This window comes from Callionymus lyra, chromosome 18 (genome assembly GCF_982586985.1).
Source record: "Callionymus lyra chromosome 18, fCalLyr1.hap1.1, whole genome shotgun sequence".
Taxonomy (NCBI): Eukaryota; Metazoa; Chordata; class Actinopteri; order Syngnathiformes; family Callionymidae; genus Callionymus; species Callionymus lyra.
Window position 1 is genome coordinate 9,330,191 of NC_141835.1, and position 19,416 is coordinate 9,349,606.

General features: G+C 37.1%; 3 protein-coding genes across 4 annotated transcripts; all 3 read right to left on the reverse strand.

Annotated features, from left to right (window-relative positions):
- Nucleotides 1-39: 39 nt before the first annotated feature.
- Nucleotides 40-3,243, reverse strand: gjb3 (gap junction protein beta 3). The gene is made up of 2 exons (XM_087779473.1): nucleotides 3,102-3,243; nucleotides 40-1,597 (listed from the first exon to the last, which is right to left on the reverse strand). The coding sequence occupies exon 2, from the start codon at nucleotides 1,556-1,558 to the stop codon at nucleotides 698-700; it is 861 nt and encodes a 286-aa protein (XP_087635599.1). The 5' UTR covers nucleotides 1,559-1,597; nucleotides 3,102-3,243; the 3' UTR covers nucleotides 40-697.
- A 6,099-nt stretch (nucleotides 3,244-9,342) lies between these two features.
- Nucleotides 9,343-12,908, reverse strand: gjb10 (gap junction protein beta 10). Of its 2 annotated transcripts, none has more exons than XM_087779901.1 (2): nucleotides 12,828-12,908; nucleotides 9,343-11,636 (listed from the first exon to the last, which is right to left on the reverse strand). In XM_087779901.1, the coding sequence occupies exon 2, from the start codon at nucleotides 11,609-11,611 to the stop codon at nucleotides 10,826-10,828; it is 786 nt and encodes a 261-aa protein (XP_087636027.1). In that variant the 5' UTR covers nucleotides 11,612-11,636; nucleotides 12,828-12,908; the 3' UTR covers nucleotides 9,343-10,825. The 2 variants fall into 2 exon arrangements, with proteins under 2 accessions (XP_087636027.1, XP_087636028.1); XM_087779902.1 differs by having other exon boundaries at nucleotides 9,343-11,633; nucleotides 12,828-12,898.
- A 1,315-nt stretch (nucleotides 12,909-14,223) lies between these two features.
- On the reverse strand, nucleotides 14,224-19,132 carry ppie (peptidylprolyl isomerase E (cyclophilin E)). Its single transcript, XM_087779650.1, has 10 exons — nucleotides 19,066-19,132; nucleotides 18,729-18,827; nucleotides 18,555-18,598; nucleotides 18,440-18,466; nucleotides 18,279-18,360; nucleotides 17,051-17,154; nucleotides 16,045-16,168; nucleotides 15,797-15,982; nucleotides 14,422-14,564; nucleotides 14,224-14,341 (listed from the first exon to the last, which is right to left on the reverse strand). The coding sequence occupies exons 1-10, from the start codon at nucleotides 19,094-19,096 to the stop codon at nucleotides 14,273-14,275; spliced, it is 909 nt and encodes a 302-aa protein (XP_087635776.1). The 5' UTR covers nucleotides 19,097-19,132; the 3' UTR covers nucleotides 14,224-14,272.
- Nucleotides 19,133-19,416: the final 284 nt, after the last annotated feature.

Here is a 19,416-nt window from a genome sequence, read left to right on the forward strand (position 1 = left end):
CCTGGCCGCCCTCAACACAAAAACAATGAAGCCAATAAATAATTGTTCAATAAATTTAATATATATATATAAAAAAATAATACAGGAAGTGCATAAAAATAAAAAAAAATCACCTGATTTCTTTTCGAAAGGACAATACAAAGTCATCAGAGCGACGGCTGCGTGTCGGCTACTGCGATCCCGAAGGATTAAACATCGGCATTCCTTTCGTGTGATTCAGATCAACAGTGGTGTTGGATGAGGGGCAGTTGTGTACACGCTTTCAAACACACAAGACGTTTATGAAAAAGGAATAGCTCTGCAGACCACCGGGGCTCCAGGTGGAGCGACGCATCGATGACTAAATGGGAATATCGTGTACATGGAGCGTTTTACCTTCAAGTCCAGCCACAAAGAAACATTTGTGAGATTTTAAATAAAGTACAAAACGCTGGTTTAAACACTCGGGGAAGGTCAATACCAGCGGCAGGTGTGTCCCTTTTCATTCCCTTCCACTCCCTCGTGAGAATTCCGTGAACGACGAGCACTGGAATGTCCTAATGCGGGAGAGAGGTGAACAGCACAAAGAGCATTTAAAACAACTCAATTTGTCTCTTTTGGCTTGTAAACGTGCCGACTTGGAAGTCCTTGAGAGTCCTTGAGAGTCGACCTCCAGTGTGAGTTTTCCCCCTATAAGAGTTCCCCCTCGGGTCTCGACTCAAGCCGTCAACAGGTTTGGCGCCGAGGCCCGGATCTTCTCCTCCATCAGGAGTCCGTTGGGTCTGAACGCGGCGGCGGCGGTCCTGAAGGACGGGGGTTTGTCCTTCAGGTCCATCTTGGACGGCGGTTGCAGGCGGTTGCTGTCGAAGGGGTCGTCGTGGTAGTCCTGCGGGGGGACGGCGGCGCTCCGGTGGCGGCGTTTGATCTTGTTGGCGATCCGCACGATCCTCTTGGAGACCAGGTAGACGATCTCGCAGATGTTCAGGATGATGCAGAGCGCCGACGCGCCCACCATGAAGTAGGTGAAGACCTTCTTCTCGGTGGGGTGGCCGATGTAGCAGTCCACCTGGTTGGGGCAGGGAAACACCTCGCACTTGACCAGCCGCGGCAGGTAGAAGCTGTCGTAGACGTGGTGGAGGATGTAGAGGAACGCCACCTCGATGGCGGTCTTGACGAAGAGGCTGATCAGGTAGGTCCACCACAGGCCGCCGTGCTTCTTCCCCGTGTTGTTGTACAGCTTGGTGTCGTCGCCGTGCTTGGCCTTGTACTTGCGCTCGCGGTCGTCCCGGTAGGCAACGTGCATGACCACCATGAAGGACGGGCAGGTGATGAAGATGAGCTGCAGCGCCCACAGGCGGATGTGGGAGATGGGGAAGAAGTGGTCGTAGCAGGTGTTGGAGCAGCCGGGCTGCTTGGTGTTGCAGTCGAAGTCCTTCTGCTCGTCGCCCCAGACCCGCTCGGCCGCCACCACGTAGACCATGACCCGGAACACGAACACCACCGAGAGCCAGATGCGCCCGAAGGCCGTGGAGTATTTGTTCACCCCGCTGAGGAGGGCTTGGAAGGTCTTCCAGTCCATGTCCCTGGACGTCTGTTAACGCTTGACTTGAAATTAAATCTAGGGAAAAAACAAAGGTTTTAATAATCGGCTTCCACTTTAGGAACTTTAAAAGAATTAATAATTAATATAAATAATTAATATAAATATAAAAAAAATCAAGTGAATCGGCTTCAGATTTATATTTTAAATTATTTTGAATAAATAATAAAACTAAAAACTAAAAAAAAGATTATTAAGAATTTAATTAAAACACATTGATTTAAAGATGAGAAAATTACTTTCTATTTGTATTTATCAATAGAGATAAAAATATGTAAAAGTTTTTGTTGTTTATTTTAATAGAAACTTTCTCTATGAAGCACTATAACTTATTATTCTATATTCATTATAATTATTTTTATTCCATTTAATTCAGTTTAATTAGCATTATTGCTAGAAATATTCGATTTCATTTTCATATGACATTGTTTATTATATATTTATTTTAATCTAATAACCTTATTATAAGAAGTATTGTTTCATTAAATAATTGAATTAATACACATATTTAATTTCTATCCATATATTTTTTTAATTAAAGTTATGTTGGAACATTAAAAGCCACTTACTTTTATAAAAATCATAAATATCTATCGAAAATAATAATAATAATGAAAAATGATCATTTATTGTCCAGTGTAATTGTGCCTTATTTAAGTAGCTACATAAATATATATATATATATAAAAAACATGTAGCTAATTTTATAACTTGTTTTTTAATTTATGTAATTCAATAATAAAAGCTAAGCTAAAATGCTAAGATGCTATCAGCTATACGTTAAAAAAGCTAAGTGACTGTTAAAGGTCTAGTGGCGACAAAATATGTTAAGTAAAATAGTTTTTTTTAACAATTAATCTGAAACAATTTGATTAGTACTAAATATACATCAATGTTTACTAGTTTTAGCTAAAATACTGTCTGAAAAAATATCCATACTTTAGCTTCTTCAACCTCAAATAAGAATTTTCTGGGAAAAAAACAACATAAAATAACATATTCAATGACAATAACATTTTTGTTTAGAACGAAAAATGTCAATTTATTTAAAAGTAGCTTTTTAACTAACTAGTCCACCCAAGCTGAGTCGCTCGGGGCCCACAGGTGTCTAGGTCCGGCCCTGTTTACAACCACTTTACACAAGCTTTAATATTATCCTATTATTATTATTATTATTATTATTTAACTTATACATTTCCTTTGACATTTCATACATAGTTGTTATTTTTTTACTTCGTGTTTTAGATTGAGTTTCAAGAAGGTCTGGCGCATGCGTGTTACAACTCATCAGGCGGAATTAAGATTCATGGAAAAATGCCATTAAAGTTAACTCTTTTTTTCTTAAACAAAACCATCTCAAAGCGTCATATTTTGTCTCGACAACAACGATCTATTTCGACGTTTCACCATCTAAACTTTAATCCGCCTCTGACCACGAGAACAGACAAATTATAGGAATAAAAATAATCGCTTTAAAGTCATATTTTAATGGTATTTATCCGTGTCGTGTGGTTCTACTCACCGGGAGAGATCTTAGTCCATCTGAAAAGTCCAAATAAAAACGCGTTTTTAGAACGTTTTTCGTGTCGCTAAAGACGCAAAAACCTCCAAATCTGTGAGCAGGTAAAAAGAGAAGTTGAGAAATGCGATCGCGGGTGGGTGTGGTCACGTGTCCCCCAGATGTTCCTCCCTTCCTCCCTCCCTCGCTGGAGATCGCGAGGAAACAACAACCAAGAAAAAAAAAAAATAGTATCCAAAGTTATTTAGAGAACAATAGACAAAGATACGTTTCATAAAACATTTTTAATGTCAGGACGAGTCAGCACATCACAACACTATTGGGCCCTTCAGCATTTTTATTTTGAATATTATAGCCATAATATATATAGATATATAGATATTTATATCCAGTATATTGATGTTATCATTTTTAATTTTACCCAAGTGGTACTTGTAATAGATTTTTTTTTATTTTACTTGACCACCCCGTAACGTAGAACCTGCACTTAATTTATCTAAAAAAAAACAACATTTTCCTGTCCACAATATGAAACTATTTCTTACATTTTGCTTTATATTTAACTGGATTTACAGATTTAAGATCCAAATAATTGAAATATACAAAAATGAAAAGTGTTACGGGGTGGTAAATTTCACCTAAAAAAAAGTCACTAATAGCTACTTGTTACTAGCTAAGGTAGCATGTATACCTGTCAGTTAAAAAAAAGTTTATACATTTTAATTTAAGTTTGGAGGACGAATAAAGTTTCTAATCCTAGATAGCAAAAACAGCAGTCACGTAATTTCTTATGTGATATTGTGTAGAAGCTTAAGGCCTAGGCTCCGGCAAGGTTTTGAGTGATGACTTTGAAATACATAATTTGTGGTGGTATATATTTTTAGCACAAGTAATTATACTTAAATATATATATATATATTTTAAAGATCATTTTAATAATAAAATTAATTAAAAGAGTTCAAAAAGGGGAAAGTCAAAGCCAAAGAATCACAAAAATATGTTTAAAATAACTTCTAATAATGTAAAACTCTGGGTGTTTTTATTCTATTAAATGCATTTTGACACTGAAATTGCCCTTGTTTTATCTAATGATCATTTTATTAGGTCCAAAATATTTAGTCAACCTAATATATTAGCTTGAAACTGATAAATATTACAAAATAATATATATATTTTAATGCTAAATGGAAGAGAAAAAAAAGTGAATCTTAGCCATACTGTTGCATCTGAACGTCCCTGTGTGGCCCCTGGACCTCACTTGACTCATGTCAGGTCTTAAGTTGCTCAACAAAATTGTTTTTTGGGGTGGTTTGGGGTGAACAAGAACGTGTGATCGGTGGATCGCTTCAGAACAAACCGGGGTTTGATCCAAGCTCTGTTGTAATTTAATGTTTCCACGAACAGGATTGGCGTCTTTGTCTCGACTTGTTTCTCTACGTAGGGCGACACACCCGGCGGTTGTTCAGCTTGTTGTTTGGCGCAGGAATGACGCCCAGCATGTTTGAGAAAAACTCCCAGATGTGTTGATCAGGAAGTTGTTGTTTTTAGTGAAGATGGGACAAAACTCGACCACTTCCTGTATCTGCATCTTCACCTGATCACCAGGTTCTTATTCAGAAAAAGTAGGGTCACGTCCGGGCCTCTTACTCCCACATCCAGCCAGACTTATTGAACTCTGACTGGAAAGTTCGTCAGCGTTACGTGTCTCTGAGGGCTTGTCGGACTGTGACGCCCGAATTCCTCGTGGGAGGTGTGAAGGTGATGGAACCTTCACTGAACTTCTCTTTAAGGTGGAAACGTTTTCATTTCTTGAAGCACTTCCTCTCTGACTGACATTTACGTAATTTGAGTTTTAACCCTTTAAATACCAGTTTCTGTACTTTATTCAACCCTTAAATGATCCACATTATTGGGTATTTTAAGGGGAAATTTGTATGAAAGTAAAACTCTTGTGGGAAATGATTGGTTTAGCTTTAGCGTTTTAGGCTAGCTAATTTACTTTACCCTTTATCTTTTTGTGCTTATTGTTTTGGTAAGATAGCTTTTTTATTCTAAACTATATAGTAAACTTATATTTTACTTTTTATGTTTTCTCTTATTAAGCTAGTTGTAGCACTTGCTTTACGCTTGCATTGTTAAGATAGATTTTGCGTTAACTTCTATGATTTACTTTTGCTGTTATAGAGCTAGAATTTGTATTATATGTTAGCATCTTTTGCTTTTATTGAGCTAGCTTTCGAAGTCTAGCTTGTTAGCTCCTTTTTTTTACATGATTTAGTTTTCCTCATATAGAGCTAGCATTTGTATTCCATGTTAGAATCTTTCGCTTTCATTAAGCTAACCTTTAAAGTATAGCTTGTTAGCTTCTTTTTTACATGATTTACTTTTGCTCTCAAGAACTAGCATTTGCATTCTATGTTGGCATCTTTCGCTTTTATTGAGATAGCTTTTAAAGTCTAGCTTGTTAGCTTATTTTTTACATTATTTATTTAAGCTTTTTTAGAGCTAGCATTTGTATTGTATGTTAGCATTTTTGGGGATTTTAATAAACTAGCTTTTGAAGTATAAACTATGTATTTAGCTTCTTTTTTTGACAGGATTACTTTTGCTCATATAGAGCTAGCATTTGTATTCCATGTTAGTGCCTTTCGCTTTTATTATGCTAACTTTTAAAGTATAGCTTGTTAGCTTCTTTTTTACATGATTTACTTTTGCTCTTATAGAGCTAGCATTTGTATTCCATATTAGCATCTTTCGCTTTTATTAAGCTAACTTTTAAAGTCTAGCTTGTTAGCTTCTTTTTTACATTATTTACTTAAGCTTTTTTAGAGCTAGCATTTGAATTGTATGTTAGCATTTTTGGGCTATTTTAGTAAGCTAGCTTTTGAAGTCTAAACTATGTATTTAGCTTCTTTTTTTGACATGATTACTTTTGCTCTTACCGGGCTAGCATTTGTATTCGGTATTATAATTTTTTTATTTTATTAAGCTAGCTTTTTTTGTCAATCTTTAGCTTTTTTTTAATCACTTTTTCTTCGATTAAGCTAGCTTGTTTGGGATTTTTTCTTTTATCGTAACTGAGCTATCTTTCGCATTCGACATTTGACATTCATAACTTTTACTCTTGTTTTTATTAGGCTAGCCTTTGACTTAGATCAAGCATCACAAGGCATTACTTTTGCCTGTATTACGCTTTTTTAAGCACTCAAAGCTAGTTTTTGACACTTTTTATGTTTTGTTAAACTACCTTCTTTTTTTGAACTTACTGTGCCCTCATTTAATGAGCTGTAAATAAACGTTCTTAACTAGTTTATTTGTCCCTTTTTACTTCTCCAGTATTAAGCTAGCCTTGTTCTCCCTTTACCTTGTCTTATCAAGCTATCTTTAGTGTTTAAAGCTAATTTTTTTCCCTTTAATTTTTTAGACTTTTTTTATTGCCAGCTTCCGCGTATTTACCTTTGATCTTATTAAGCTAGATTTTTGGCTCTAAGTTCGCTCTAATGTCACTTTTTACTTTCGCTTTTATTAATCTAGGTATTTTATCACTGTACTTTCTTTGTTTTAAAAAAACTTTTTGTGATACTTTTACACTTCCTGATCCACTAGTCTCTGCGTAGTCATGGGAACGGCAGAGGAGTTTGTTTTTGCTGAACTGAAAGATGAGGATGAAATCCAAAACCTGATGATTATCACGTTGTTCTCTCAAAGTTGGCAGCTCCGTTAAAAGTCAACAAGCCGAGTGAAAACGCAAAATGCAGCAAACGGGTCGAGTGGGTCTGATGGGACACACCTGGAGGAATGTGGCCGGTGACTCATCCAGACCAGTCTCAACACGAGGAAGGAACCCAGGCAGGAAAGAGCTGCGAGGAGAAAGGAGATCACTCCAATAATACTGGGCAGAGAAGGTCCCACCCAGCTGGTAAACACCAGGACAAACACCTGAACGCTGCTTTTATCTCCGTCGCCAAACAGAGTTTTCACTTCTTCTGATCGGGAGAAAGAAGTTTTTGTTGTCGACATTTGTTTTGTGACTTCAAAACATCCACTTGAGGTTCCGAATATTAAAAAAGATAACATAAATAATATTAAAGATCTTAAAATAACTGAGCGTTAACAGAAAAAAGTATCATAGAGACTTAAATTATTTATTATAATATTATAATCGTTTCATACAAAAGAATAAAACTTATAAACAACCTACAGAATACCATGTGTATTAGGTTTAAGTTTTAACATAACTATAATGTTAATAATAATAATAATAATAACCTTATTTAGCTATTTTCGGCAAGTTTTAATACTCCAAACTAAGTTTTTTGACACTTTACATTATTACATTAGCTTTTGTTTAATTTTGACTTCTATTTTTTTAATCACTCGCTTTTATCGATTTTCTAGCTTTTTTTCGGTTTTAATCTATCTTTGTTTGTTACATTTTATGTTGAACATTATAATGCTAGCTTAGTGCTAGTGACTGTTATTCTTTTTTCTTATCTGTTTTTTAACTGGTGAAGGTAAATTTTAAAAAAAATGATGCTAGCCCTTTTTGTTTTAGGGTAGTGGCCTGCTTATTTATTAATTTATATATTCCTTTTTTTAATCAATCTGTTTCAAGCTTTGTTTTATTTTTGTCATTATCATACTAGCTTATTTTGGTTTCCAGCTGGATAATTTGTCACTTTTTTTACATCCGCATTATTAAGCCTACTTAGTCTTTTCGTTTTACGCAATTGTTCCGCTTTCTTTGGCTAACTTTCTTTTTTTTACACTCCTTAAGCTTTTCAGTTTCAAGCTAACTTGTTTGCTGCTCTTAACTTCTGAAGTTATCTTTGTTTTTTTAGTTTCAAGCTAACTTGTTTGCTGCTCTTAACTTCTGAAGCTAGCTTTGTTTTTTCAGTTTCAAGCTAACTCGTTTAGCTTTGTTTTTTCAGTTTCAAGCTAACTTGTTTTGCTGCTCTTTACTTCTGTAGCTAGCTTCGTTTTTTCAGTTTCAAGCTAACTTGTTTAGCTTTGTTTTTTCAGTTTCAAGCTAACTTGTTTGCTGCTCTTAACTTCTGAAGCTAGCTTTTTTTTTCAGTTTCAAGCTAACTTGTTTGCTGCTCTTAACTTCTGAAGCTAGCTTTGTTTTTTCAGTTTCAAGCTAACTTTTTAGCTTTGTTTTTTCAGTTTCAAGCTAACTTTTTAGCTTTGTTTTTTCAGTTTCAAGCTAACTTGTTTAGATTTGTTTTTTCAGTTTCTAGCTTACTTGTTTGCTGCTCTTACCTTCTGAAGCTAGCTTTGTTTTTTCAGTTTCAAGCTAACTTGTTTTGCTGCTCTTTACTTCTGTAGCTAGCTTCGTTTTTTCAGTTTCAAGCTAACTCGTTTAGCTTTGTTTTTTCAGTTTCAAGCTAACTTGTTTGCTGCTCTTAACTTCTGAAGCTAGCTTTTTTTTCAGTTTCAAGCTAACTTGTTTGCTGCTCTTAACTTCTGAAGCTAGCTTTGTTTTTTCAGTTTCAAGCTAACTTTTTTAGCTTTGTTTTTTCAGTTTCAAGCTAACTTGTTTAGATTTGTTTTTTCAGTTTCTAGCTAACTTGTTTGCTGCTCTTACCTTCTGAAGCTAGCTTTGTTTTTTTCAGTTTCAAGCTAACTTGTTTGCTGCTCTTTACTTTTGAAGCTAGCTTTGCTTTTTCCATTTCAAGCTAACTTGTTTTTTCAGTTTCAAGCCAACTTGTTTGCTACGCTTTACTTTTGAAGCTAGCTTTGTTTAGCCATCTCTAGCTTTTCTATTACTTCTGCACCTCTTTGACACACTTTTCAATATTTCCTTTTCTACATTTTTGCCATTATAAGTCTATTATTTTTGTTCTTTTTGCCCTTCTTAAGCTAGCTTTGTTTTTTTCCATTTCAAGCTAACTTGTTTTCTGCTTTTTACTTTTGAAGCTAGCTTTGTTTTTTTTAGTTTCTAGCTAACTTGTTTGCTGCTACAACATAACGAACACATGTTTTCACCTTCTCCGTTTCTGTTCATGGTTTCTAAAGTCAGTGTTTCAGGTCTCATTGTGAAATGATTTTCTCTTGTTCGTTAGAAACACAAACACAAAAATCTTCTTTTCAGAGGCACACAGGCGAAAAATTCCTCCTGTGGGTGGGTGTTGGTGTCAGATGGGATGAATCAAAAAGTGGGAAACTCCGCCCTCGCCCTTCATTTAAACCACCAATCTAACTAAACAATGTGGCGGCAACAGAACGAGACACAGAAACGGAGAAAACTTACAGATGAAGCCTTTATTGGAAAAAACCTCCAACATATCAACAGTGCTTACAAAACTTCATTGCTGCCAATGGTAACAAAAATATGATTCATCCAGACAGTAAAACGCACATTCAAACCTGATAAATAACTATGTACACAATAAAAAAAAAAATCAGACGGCGTCGTGATCCCGGAGGTGGGAGTTGGCACTCGAGAGGGAAAGAGTTGCACAGAAAAACCACAAGTGAGTCATGCGAGCTCGAGGCCAAATCGGCAGTCTTTTCAAGTCTCTACTCAGAGTAGAAAATGATCCGTACTGTTGCACGACAAGATGTCTGATCGTAGACACACTCGCTGTTGTAACACCAATGAAAAAAAACAGCACTTTGAAACTGACGTGCAAAAATACAGGTAAAAAGTTCCACAAAAATGTGTGCAGTGGTCAGAGGAACTTAAAAATAAGTAAGTAATATTTGTAGAGCACTTTTCTAGACCAGGGTCACAAAGCGCTTAGCAAACAAATTATTTATTGTGGCAGTTTAACTTGTAAATGTGATCCTTAAGTGTGATTGTTGTTGTTTTTTAAAGCGCAACGTAGCATGTGTTAGCACAACAGTTTATTAATGGACTTAAACGGATTGTTGTTTGGTAAAATATATTTCCATATTTGTAAACATCCTGACTACCAATTGCAAAAAAAATGCTAATAATGACTAAAATTGAACGTGCTGAAAAATAACTGCAGTACCGAAACATGATAAGGTAAGGTAAGGTAAAACTTTATTGATCCCTCAGGAGGTCTCCTTCGGGAAATTGTTTTGATGCTGCTATGATGATGCTAACAATAGCGTTAAGAATTTTTGGAGACATTGTTTAGCAAAATAAGCTCCTTAACACTTTAATTAGCCAAAACTCGCTAATAAGATATTAGCTTGCTCTGACAACGTCTTCGTCAATTAGCTAGCTTGCCTGCTATTGAGTGATGCTAACGCTAACCAAAGCTAGGAGAAGTTACTAGCATGCTAGTTGGACTTAGCTTCTTTAAAGTCGCTTCTTAAAGATTTTTTTTTTTGGCTCTTTTCGATGGAGTCTTTCATTTCTGTCGTTTTTTTATTGGGATACATTTAAAACTATTATGATACAACCCAAATAAATCTTCTTTTGTATCGAACGTTAGCTTTAAACTACTATTATTGTTTGTGTGTTGTAACACACAACTGGCTCAACAAGTTTGGAGGGAGGCATCGGTTTTCTGTAGCCATCTTTGAAATTAAGTCAAACAATGGGAAGAATGTTTGTTACGTTGTTTTTCCTGATGCTAACTATGCTAATCATTGCTACTGACCTCACCAGGTCAAGCTCGCTCGATTGAAAACAAGTTCCCTGAAGATTTTTTTCCTTTGTTCTCCTCGAAGCTAGCAGCTTCTCAGAAGGGCCTGACTTCGTACCCTCTGGCCTTGAAGTCCTTTAACCTCTAAAAGGTCTCGTTGGGGTTTCAGGATATAATGGCGCTGTAGGCCGGCGCCGGCGTCTCAGGAGTGTTCTTCGACTTCAGATTGTTGGCGTCCATCAACTGCGATCCGCTGGAGAGCGTCATTTCGCGGCGACTGGAGGAGTTGTGGACCGACCTGAAGCACTCGCGGCAGCGTTTGCCCACCAGGTACACAATCTCGAAGATGGAGAGCAGGATGCACACCAGGCTGGTGACCACCATGAAGAGGGTGAAGATCCGCTTCTCGGTGGGCCGGGCGATGAAGCAGTCCACCTTGTTGGGGCACGGCTTCTGCTCGCACTTGATGAGCGACGGGAAGTCGTAGCCCTCGTAGATGTGGTAGACCAGGTAGACGAAGGTGGCGTCCACGGCGATCTTGAACAGCAGGGTGAGAACGTAGGTCCACCAGAGACCGCCGCGCTTCTTCCCCGGGTTCTGGTAGAGGCGGCGGCAGTTCTCGCCGAACTTGAGGGTGTTCTTGCGCTCGCGGTCCTCCCGGTAGGCCACGTGCATGACCACCAGCATGGACGGGCAGGTGACGAAGATGAGCTGCAGCGCCCACAGACGGACGTGGGACACGGGGAAGAAGTGGTCGTAGCAGACGTTGTGGCAGCCGGGCTGAGCCGTGTTGCACTTGAAGTCCTTCTGCTCGTCGCCCCAGACCTTCTCGGCCGCCACCACGAACACCATGACCCGGAAGAGGAAGACGATGGACAGCCACACTCGGCCGAACGCCGTGGAGTACTTGTTCACCCCGCTGAGGAGGCTTTGGAGGAAGGACCAGTTCATGGCGTGGTCGGCCAAAGACTTCCTGCTGATGGGCGACAGGAAGTGTTTGAGCTTAGCTGGAGAGTGACGCGTGAGTCATACCTCAGAAGACAACAACAGTTGATAATGGAATGACCCATAAAGTCAACGGACCAGATGAAAAAGACAAATGAGACGTTTGGCTACGAGGTCAAATTTGTTTTTTAAACACAACTTTTGAGATCATTTAAGATAAATAATTGGACGCGTACAGTATGTGTTGAATCCTTGTGTTACAATCCTGGTAGTGTCAACATTTAAACGTCCAAATCTCACCAAACAAAAAAAAATTAACGCTATAAAAACTCTAAAGCTATTAAAAAGCAAAAGCTTGACAGATATAGCTACCATTACGGTAGCGCCCTGGATCTGACACTGACCAGCGATGATGTTAGCATCTTAGCTAACACAACGCATAAGATAATGCAAAACATATGTAAGAATAATTCATGTTTCTTTAAAGCTACAATTAAATCCGCTATCACTAAGAATGATTTGCCTTTCGGTGACGTTAAATGTTAGCTTTTATCATGTTAGCATAGTGGTTGTGACGCAAATTTTGAAAAAAAATAAATGTCGTCATAATAACTTATTTTAAAAAACAAAACATATGTTAATGTGTGTGAAAGTACATTCTAAGTGTCACAAATATAAACCCACCGTGGTTAACTCGATATAAATTACACAATGTTTTGTTTTCATCTAACTTAAAGATTAAAGTTAATTCGTTTCTCCTGTAATGGGGGCGTTAAATCGGACTACGGGGTTCGGCTATTTCCGTGTTTTCTCGGCTTTCCTCGTGTGTTCTCGGATCGTGATTTTTTTTCAAAAAAGTCTCAACTTTTTAATCAAACACGGAGGGAAAAAAACATTAAACACTATAAGAGTGAAGAACAACTGAATTTTCTTGTGGGAACGATTGAAAATACGAACCAAAGTTTGTGTTTATAGGTTATGGTTACGATAAAAAACAAGTGGAAAAAGTGTCTTAAAGTTGTTTAAAATCTTGATTCTACCGTGTTTTAAGTGTTCCGTATTTCTTATTAAAGTCTTAAAGTTAATTTTCTTAAGATAAAGTAACTTCGTCGCTCAAACCCTTCAAACCCCGCGACTTTAAACTTTATTTTCTGTTCGATGAAAACACTTCTTAAACTTCTTTACGCATCAAAATGTCTCCTGAATAAAAAGTTCTACTTACTTAGAAGGTTCGGTTGTGTCGGTTCTGTGTCGGAGCGCAACAGCAGAGTTCGGATGAAGCTCAACCGAGAACTTGAGGATTTCTCAACAGGAGGGTGGAGCTGTTTTTTTTTTGTCTTCACTTTTGATTCTTTCAAACCTGCTCAGGTGTGACACACGCACCGCTGAGAAAACAGATTTATGCTGAATAACACTAGTTCATGTTTGACATGAAAAACATGTTAATTTAAAATAAAGTGAAGCCAGAATATAGTCTGTGTTGTTTGTTTAGTTTAAATTAAATACATTATTAAACGTGTTTTATGCAACTGGGAGGAAGCCACGGGTCAGACCTAAGACACGCTTGGAAAAATAAGCTCCCACCGTGGCTAATAAAATATTAATAAATGATAAAATAGCTAATATTATTTTAAAGTTGGGTTATGATTCACGTAAATTAAATACTAGTCTATGTCACAGGAATACCAGAAAAAAATGTCTTGAAGTATACCGCTAGAGGTCAGTAAATACACACCAGATCAGATTTAAATCTCGCGTTGTTTGAGGAGATCGCGTTGTTTGAGGAGATCATGAAGTCACACGTGATTCTTTTTTAAAGATCTTATTATTCACTTAAATCAATTTTTATATTTCTTCTGATCCATATATAGAAGAACAAAATATTGTAAGTGGACTGCAGAATAAAAAAACAACTAGAAAGACTGCATTTCCAGAAGAAAATACAGTGTGAATACTGACCCTGCTGTGCTGTGGAAGTAGTAGTGGAGTTAATATTTAAAGTAGAAGTGAGATTAGTAATACAATTAGAAGCAGTAGAAAATTCAAAGTAGTAGTAGGATTCAGTAGTAAAAGTAGAAGTAGTATTAAAAGTAGTAGTGGAATTAGTAGTTAAAGTAGAGGAAGTGAAATTAGTAGTAAAATTAGAATAGAATAGAATAGAATAGAAAATCTTTATTCATCCCCAGAGGGGAAACACACTTTTACAACAGCACAGTTGAAAAAAGTGCAAGGAAAAAAGAAATAATAAAAGAGATAATAGAAGTAGTAGAAAAATAAAAGTAGTAGTAGAATTAGTTAGTAGTTAAAGTTCAAAGTGGAAGGAGTTGAAACATGAGTTGAAGATTTTCCCCATTGAACTGAATAGGGTAGGAAAAGAAGAATAAAAGAAAGAGTGGAAGAGATGAAAGAAAGCTACAAATCCTTCATTTCGGAAACAAGCTGAATTGATAAAAGCTTGAACGGTTCAAATCGGATAAAATTTGTGGGAGGAGAAGCAGCACAAAGTTTAGGTGAGAAGAAAACAGGATCTAAATTGCTTCCCAGCATTCACACAATAATTAAAAGAATAACAATTATATAAATCCAATAATTAATACTATGATGAAAGAAGAGACGTGTATTTGTATAAAACTGTGTTTAATGAAATGTATGTACACAATAAAGTCTTCAGGCGAGCTCCCCACAGTCTGAGATGATGACTTTCTGCTTCGGTTTCCCGTCTTTCGCTCCCTGAGCCTGAAGGGAACATGAGCGTCAACATCAGAATCCGTCTGGTTTCGTTCCGGCTTCAAGCTCAGCTTGATTCGGCGTCTCACCTCCATGGCCCGGAGCACATCCATGCCCTCCACCATGTCCCCGAAGACCACGTGTTTGCCGTCCAGCCAGTCGGTTTTGTCTGTGGTGATGAAGAACTGGGAGCCGTTGCTGTTCGGACCCGAGTTGGCCATAGAGAGCTGACCTGAGTGTGTCAGAAGAAACTTGTTAGCTGCGCACAATGGCAAGAATCAGGCGATACGATAAGAATCACGATACAGTGACAACGATACGATATACAGTGATACTGTAGGAACAAGTATATATGTGTAGTATTGTCGAGTACTTGACTCTGGTGTAGCAGAATTTACAGACCAGATGTCTCTTGACGAAGCAGTAACTGCTTTTCTTTTGTCCAAACATCAGCTTTTATAGCTGCTGAAGTCGACTGTATCCTCTCGCACTCAGTTATCGGATGGCTATTATTGTTCCTTTAGCTACTGAGAGCATGATGACTGCCTCATCTAGTGGCCGGAAGGTAAATTGCAACAGAAAAATGAATATTTGCGGGTTAAATAGCTGCTGAAGTCGACTGTATCCTCTCGCACTCAGTCATTGGATGGCTATTATCGTTCCTTTAGCTACTGAGAGCGTAATGACTGCTGCCATCTAGCGGCCGGAAGTTAAATTGCAACACAAAAATGAATATTTGCGGGTTAAATAGCTGCTGAAGTTGACTGTATCCTCTCGCACTCAGTCATCGGATGGCTATTATTGTTCCTTTAGCTACTGAGAGTGTGATGACTGCCTCATCTAGTGGCCGGAAGGTAAATTGCAACAGAAAAATGAATATTTGCGGGTTAAATAGCTGCTGAAGTCGACTGTATCCTCTCGCACTCAGTTATCGGATGGCTATTATCGTTCCTTTAGCTACTGAGAGCGTGATGACTGCTGCCATCTAGCGGCCGGAAGTTAAATTGCAACACAAAAATGAATATTTGCGGGTTAAATAGCTGCTGAAGTCGACTGTATCCTCTCGCACTCAGTCATCGGATGGCTATTATTGTTCCTTTAGCTACTGAGAGCGTGATGACTGCCTCATCTAGTGGCCGGAAGTTAAATTGCAACACAAAAATGAATAATTGCGGGTTAAATAGCTGATGAATTCGACTGTATTCTCTCGCACTCAGTCATCGGATGGCTATTATTGTTCCTTTAGCTACTGAGAGCGTGATGACTGCCTCATCTAGTGGCCGGAAGTTAAATTGCAACACAAAAATGAATATTTGTGGGTTAAATTCGAATTAAAAAAAAAAAGTTTTACAAAAATTGATTTTATTTCAATATAAATCATAAAAGAACTATGAATAGAAATATTATTTCAAAAGACAATATTCAAGTGTATAGTTATTCATTAATAACCGTCTAACGACGCACCTGGAGCCGTGTGTTTCAGCACAAAGTTCTCGTCGTCGAACTTGCGCCCGTAGATGGATTTCCCGCCGGTGCCGTTGTGGTTGGTGAAGTCTCCGCCCTGACACATGAACTGAGGGATGAGGCGATGGAAGCTGCTGCCTTTGTAGCCGAAGCCCTTCTCGTGCGTGCACAGGCAGCGGAAGTTCTCTGAGGAGGTCAGAGGTTACGGACGGACTCGCGGCTCCCGGACGTTTCTAAGACGCACGAACCTGCCGTCATGGGAACGATGTCGTTGCGGAGGAGGAAGCGGAGTCGGCCCGCGGGCTTGTTGCCGATCTTGATGTCCAAGTAGACCTGAGAGTTGACTCGACCCTTCTTGGCCGGAGGCTCGCCCTGCAGAGAGAAGGACAGTTGATGATGCATGATAGTCACCAAGTATGGAAGTGTCATCGGAATATACATTGATGATTACATTTAAAATGTTAAAATTGTAACTTTATTATTATTGAAATGCGTTTTTTTTAAGCTTTGAACTATTGCATTAATAATTTAATTCAACATTTTCTATAATCTAAGGTTGAATTTTCTTTATACACATTTTAATATTTTATTTATTTATATATAATATACTGTATATATAAAATATATATATATTTTTTAAAACTTAGTTTCATATTGTTATTCAAATATAAATAATATGCATTTTCAAAATGTAATATATTTCAATTAATAGTCTTTTAAATTCAATATAAAATGTATTAATTCACATTCAAATTTTATATTATTTTTTGAATTACAATATGAAACTAAAGCAAAAATAGTAACATTTTTAATTTTCTATCTTGTTTTCATTTTAATTATAAAAAAAACCTAACATGTTCTACATACAAATCATTAAATTCCATTCAAAACAAATATATATATATATACAGTATATATATATATAAATGTTAAATTAAAACAACTTTTATACTTAAAAACAAACAAAAGTATCTACATTCCATACCTTATATTTAACCTATATTATCAATATTTTGAAAATGTTTGCCCCTTTATATGTACATGAGTTTCAAGAGTGTGAACAAAATTATTCATCTAGAAAATTTGATATATTTAAAAAAAAGTATTCAATTAAATAATTTAAAAATATGTTATGTTAAAAAATAAACAATAATTCTATGAGAAAAATTCAAACTTCAACATTCAAACCATTATATTCGACCAACATCATGAATATTCTCAAGGCACTGACACACGTCAACAGCATCAACTCACCTCTGGTGCAGCAGTTTTCACCGTCTCTACTGACGAAGCCTCGGCCTCGGCCTCCTCCATCGTCTTGCCGGAGAACTTCTTCAGCCAGTCGTCGTCCGACCAAACTGAGGGAGAAGAAGCGAGAGAACTTACATCCTGATGCAACCGAACCAGCCTGTGTCATAAACTCTTATGTGGAAAAATGTTTTGTACATAAATTGTGTTTTATAAGGTTTTCAAATAATGAATGTGTCTCACATGTATTTAATCCTATACATTATGGGCTGGTAAAGATGATTCAATACAAACGTTTATTACAAAAATAAATACAAGTGACTAAATGTGGACAAAACTGAAACTCTGGTGATTGCTCCTGATGATAAGGTTCCAGGGTTGAGTCAGTCTGTCAAACTGAGCCTGAGAAACCTGGGTGTTGTATTTGATAAAGACATGTCTCTTGTTCGACACTGTAGAAAACTGACCAGAAACAGTTTCCTTCAACTGAGAAAAATCTCTAAACTTAGGAAAATCTTGTCAGAACATGATCTGGATCTTATAATCCATGCGTTTGTTTCTTCTCACCTGGACTATTGTAACAGTTTGTTTTCATGTCTAAACAAGAAGGATTTGTCTCGCCTGCAGTTGATTCAGAACTCAGCAGCCAGAATTCTGAGCCGCTCTAGTAGAAGAACTCACATTTCACCGATCCTTAAAACTCTTCACTGGCTTCCAGTTTCTTTCAGGATCAACTTTAAAATTCTGGTTCTTACTTTCAGATCTATTCATGGTCAGACTCCTTCTTACATCACTGATCTGATCCAGACTTACACCCCAGCTCGGGCTATGAGGTCTGTGGATCAGAATCTACTGATGGTTCCACGCACACAGTTCAGGACCAGAGGAGAGAAATCTTTTCAGGCTGTTGCTCCTAAGCTTTGGAACAATCTTCCTCTCCATCTGTGTTTGATGATCTACTGACTCCTTTAAGAAACATCTTAAGACGTTTTTATTTGTTCAGGCTTTCCCTTGATTTTCTGGAACTCCTGTGTTGTTCTCAGTATTATCTTGACCTTTAAAGAATATACTTTATTGAATATTGTTTTGATTGTTTAAGCGCTTTGTGAGCCTGGTCTGGAAAAGTGCTATACAAGTAAAAATTACTTACTTACTTACAAGTGGAAATGGAAAATTAATCTTAAAATCTTTTACTTGGTGATAACGTTGAGGAAAACATTGTTCTTTCGCTTACCAGGCCGTGACGATCCTTCTTTGAGCCTCATGGGCTTCGCGATGTTGACTCGAACCGTCCGTCCAAACAGCTCAGACTCATTCTGCATGAAGAAAACACAATAATTAACATTTTAATTTCTTAAACAGAAACAGCCTCTTTTTTTTTTTAAACTGACTTACCATGTTATCAATAGCTGCAGCAGCGTCCTGTCGAGGTAAAGGAACATTATATATAAAAAAAAATTACTTTATACTTTATTCATGGTCGAGTTAAGACAAGAAAGAGTTAAATCACCTCCGCCAACTCAAACTCGATGAAGGCGAACCCTCTGTGTTTTTCTGTAAACAAAAACTATAGTTATTATATCATAATAATAACGACATTACACATGTTTTTCCTCGGATTTTGAACATATTATAAATGGTTTTAAAAACGGATCCAAACATTTAAAAAAAACGTTATTGATACCTGTCGCATAGTCGAGGGGGATCTGGATGTCTGTTATGTCTCCGAACGGGATGAACGCCGCATGTAAAACCTTCTCGTCCACCTCCTCAGCAAGACCACCTGAAATAAAAGAACATTTTTTACATTTAATAAACTTAACTTAAGCAGTTTATCTTACAAAGAAGAGCTCCTGCATCGTGTCCATTCAAACATTTCTCTTAATTATAAACCTTGAATAAGAAGTATATTTATCGCATTTTGGGTTATTTAAGTAAGAATTATATAATATAAATGTTGTGTAAGAATATTAAAACAAAGACGTCGCACGCATGTATAAAAATAACGATTCTAAACTCACCGACGTACAACACCCGCTTGCTGGACGCCATCTTTGTTGCAATCCCGTAACTCTGCTGCTGATTGGTTGAGTGTCAGTACGTCGATGACGTCACTACGGCTACCCGGAGAAGACAGAAAGACACGGACCGCAGTTTAGGACTATTAACATGTCAAGTATAACTTGATTTAAAATCGACAAAACTTTAAATTAATCACCCACAGTAAATATATACGAATGATAAAATTGGGTCATTCTGTGATCCCTATAGCAAGTAGTATTCTTAATGAATTAATTTGTATATATAGGTTTAAAAAAAAACATAGAAACGATTTCAGTTTATTATTCTGAATTAAATACTTAACTAAAGCT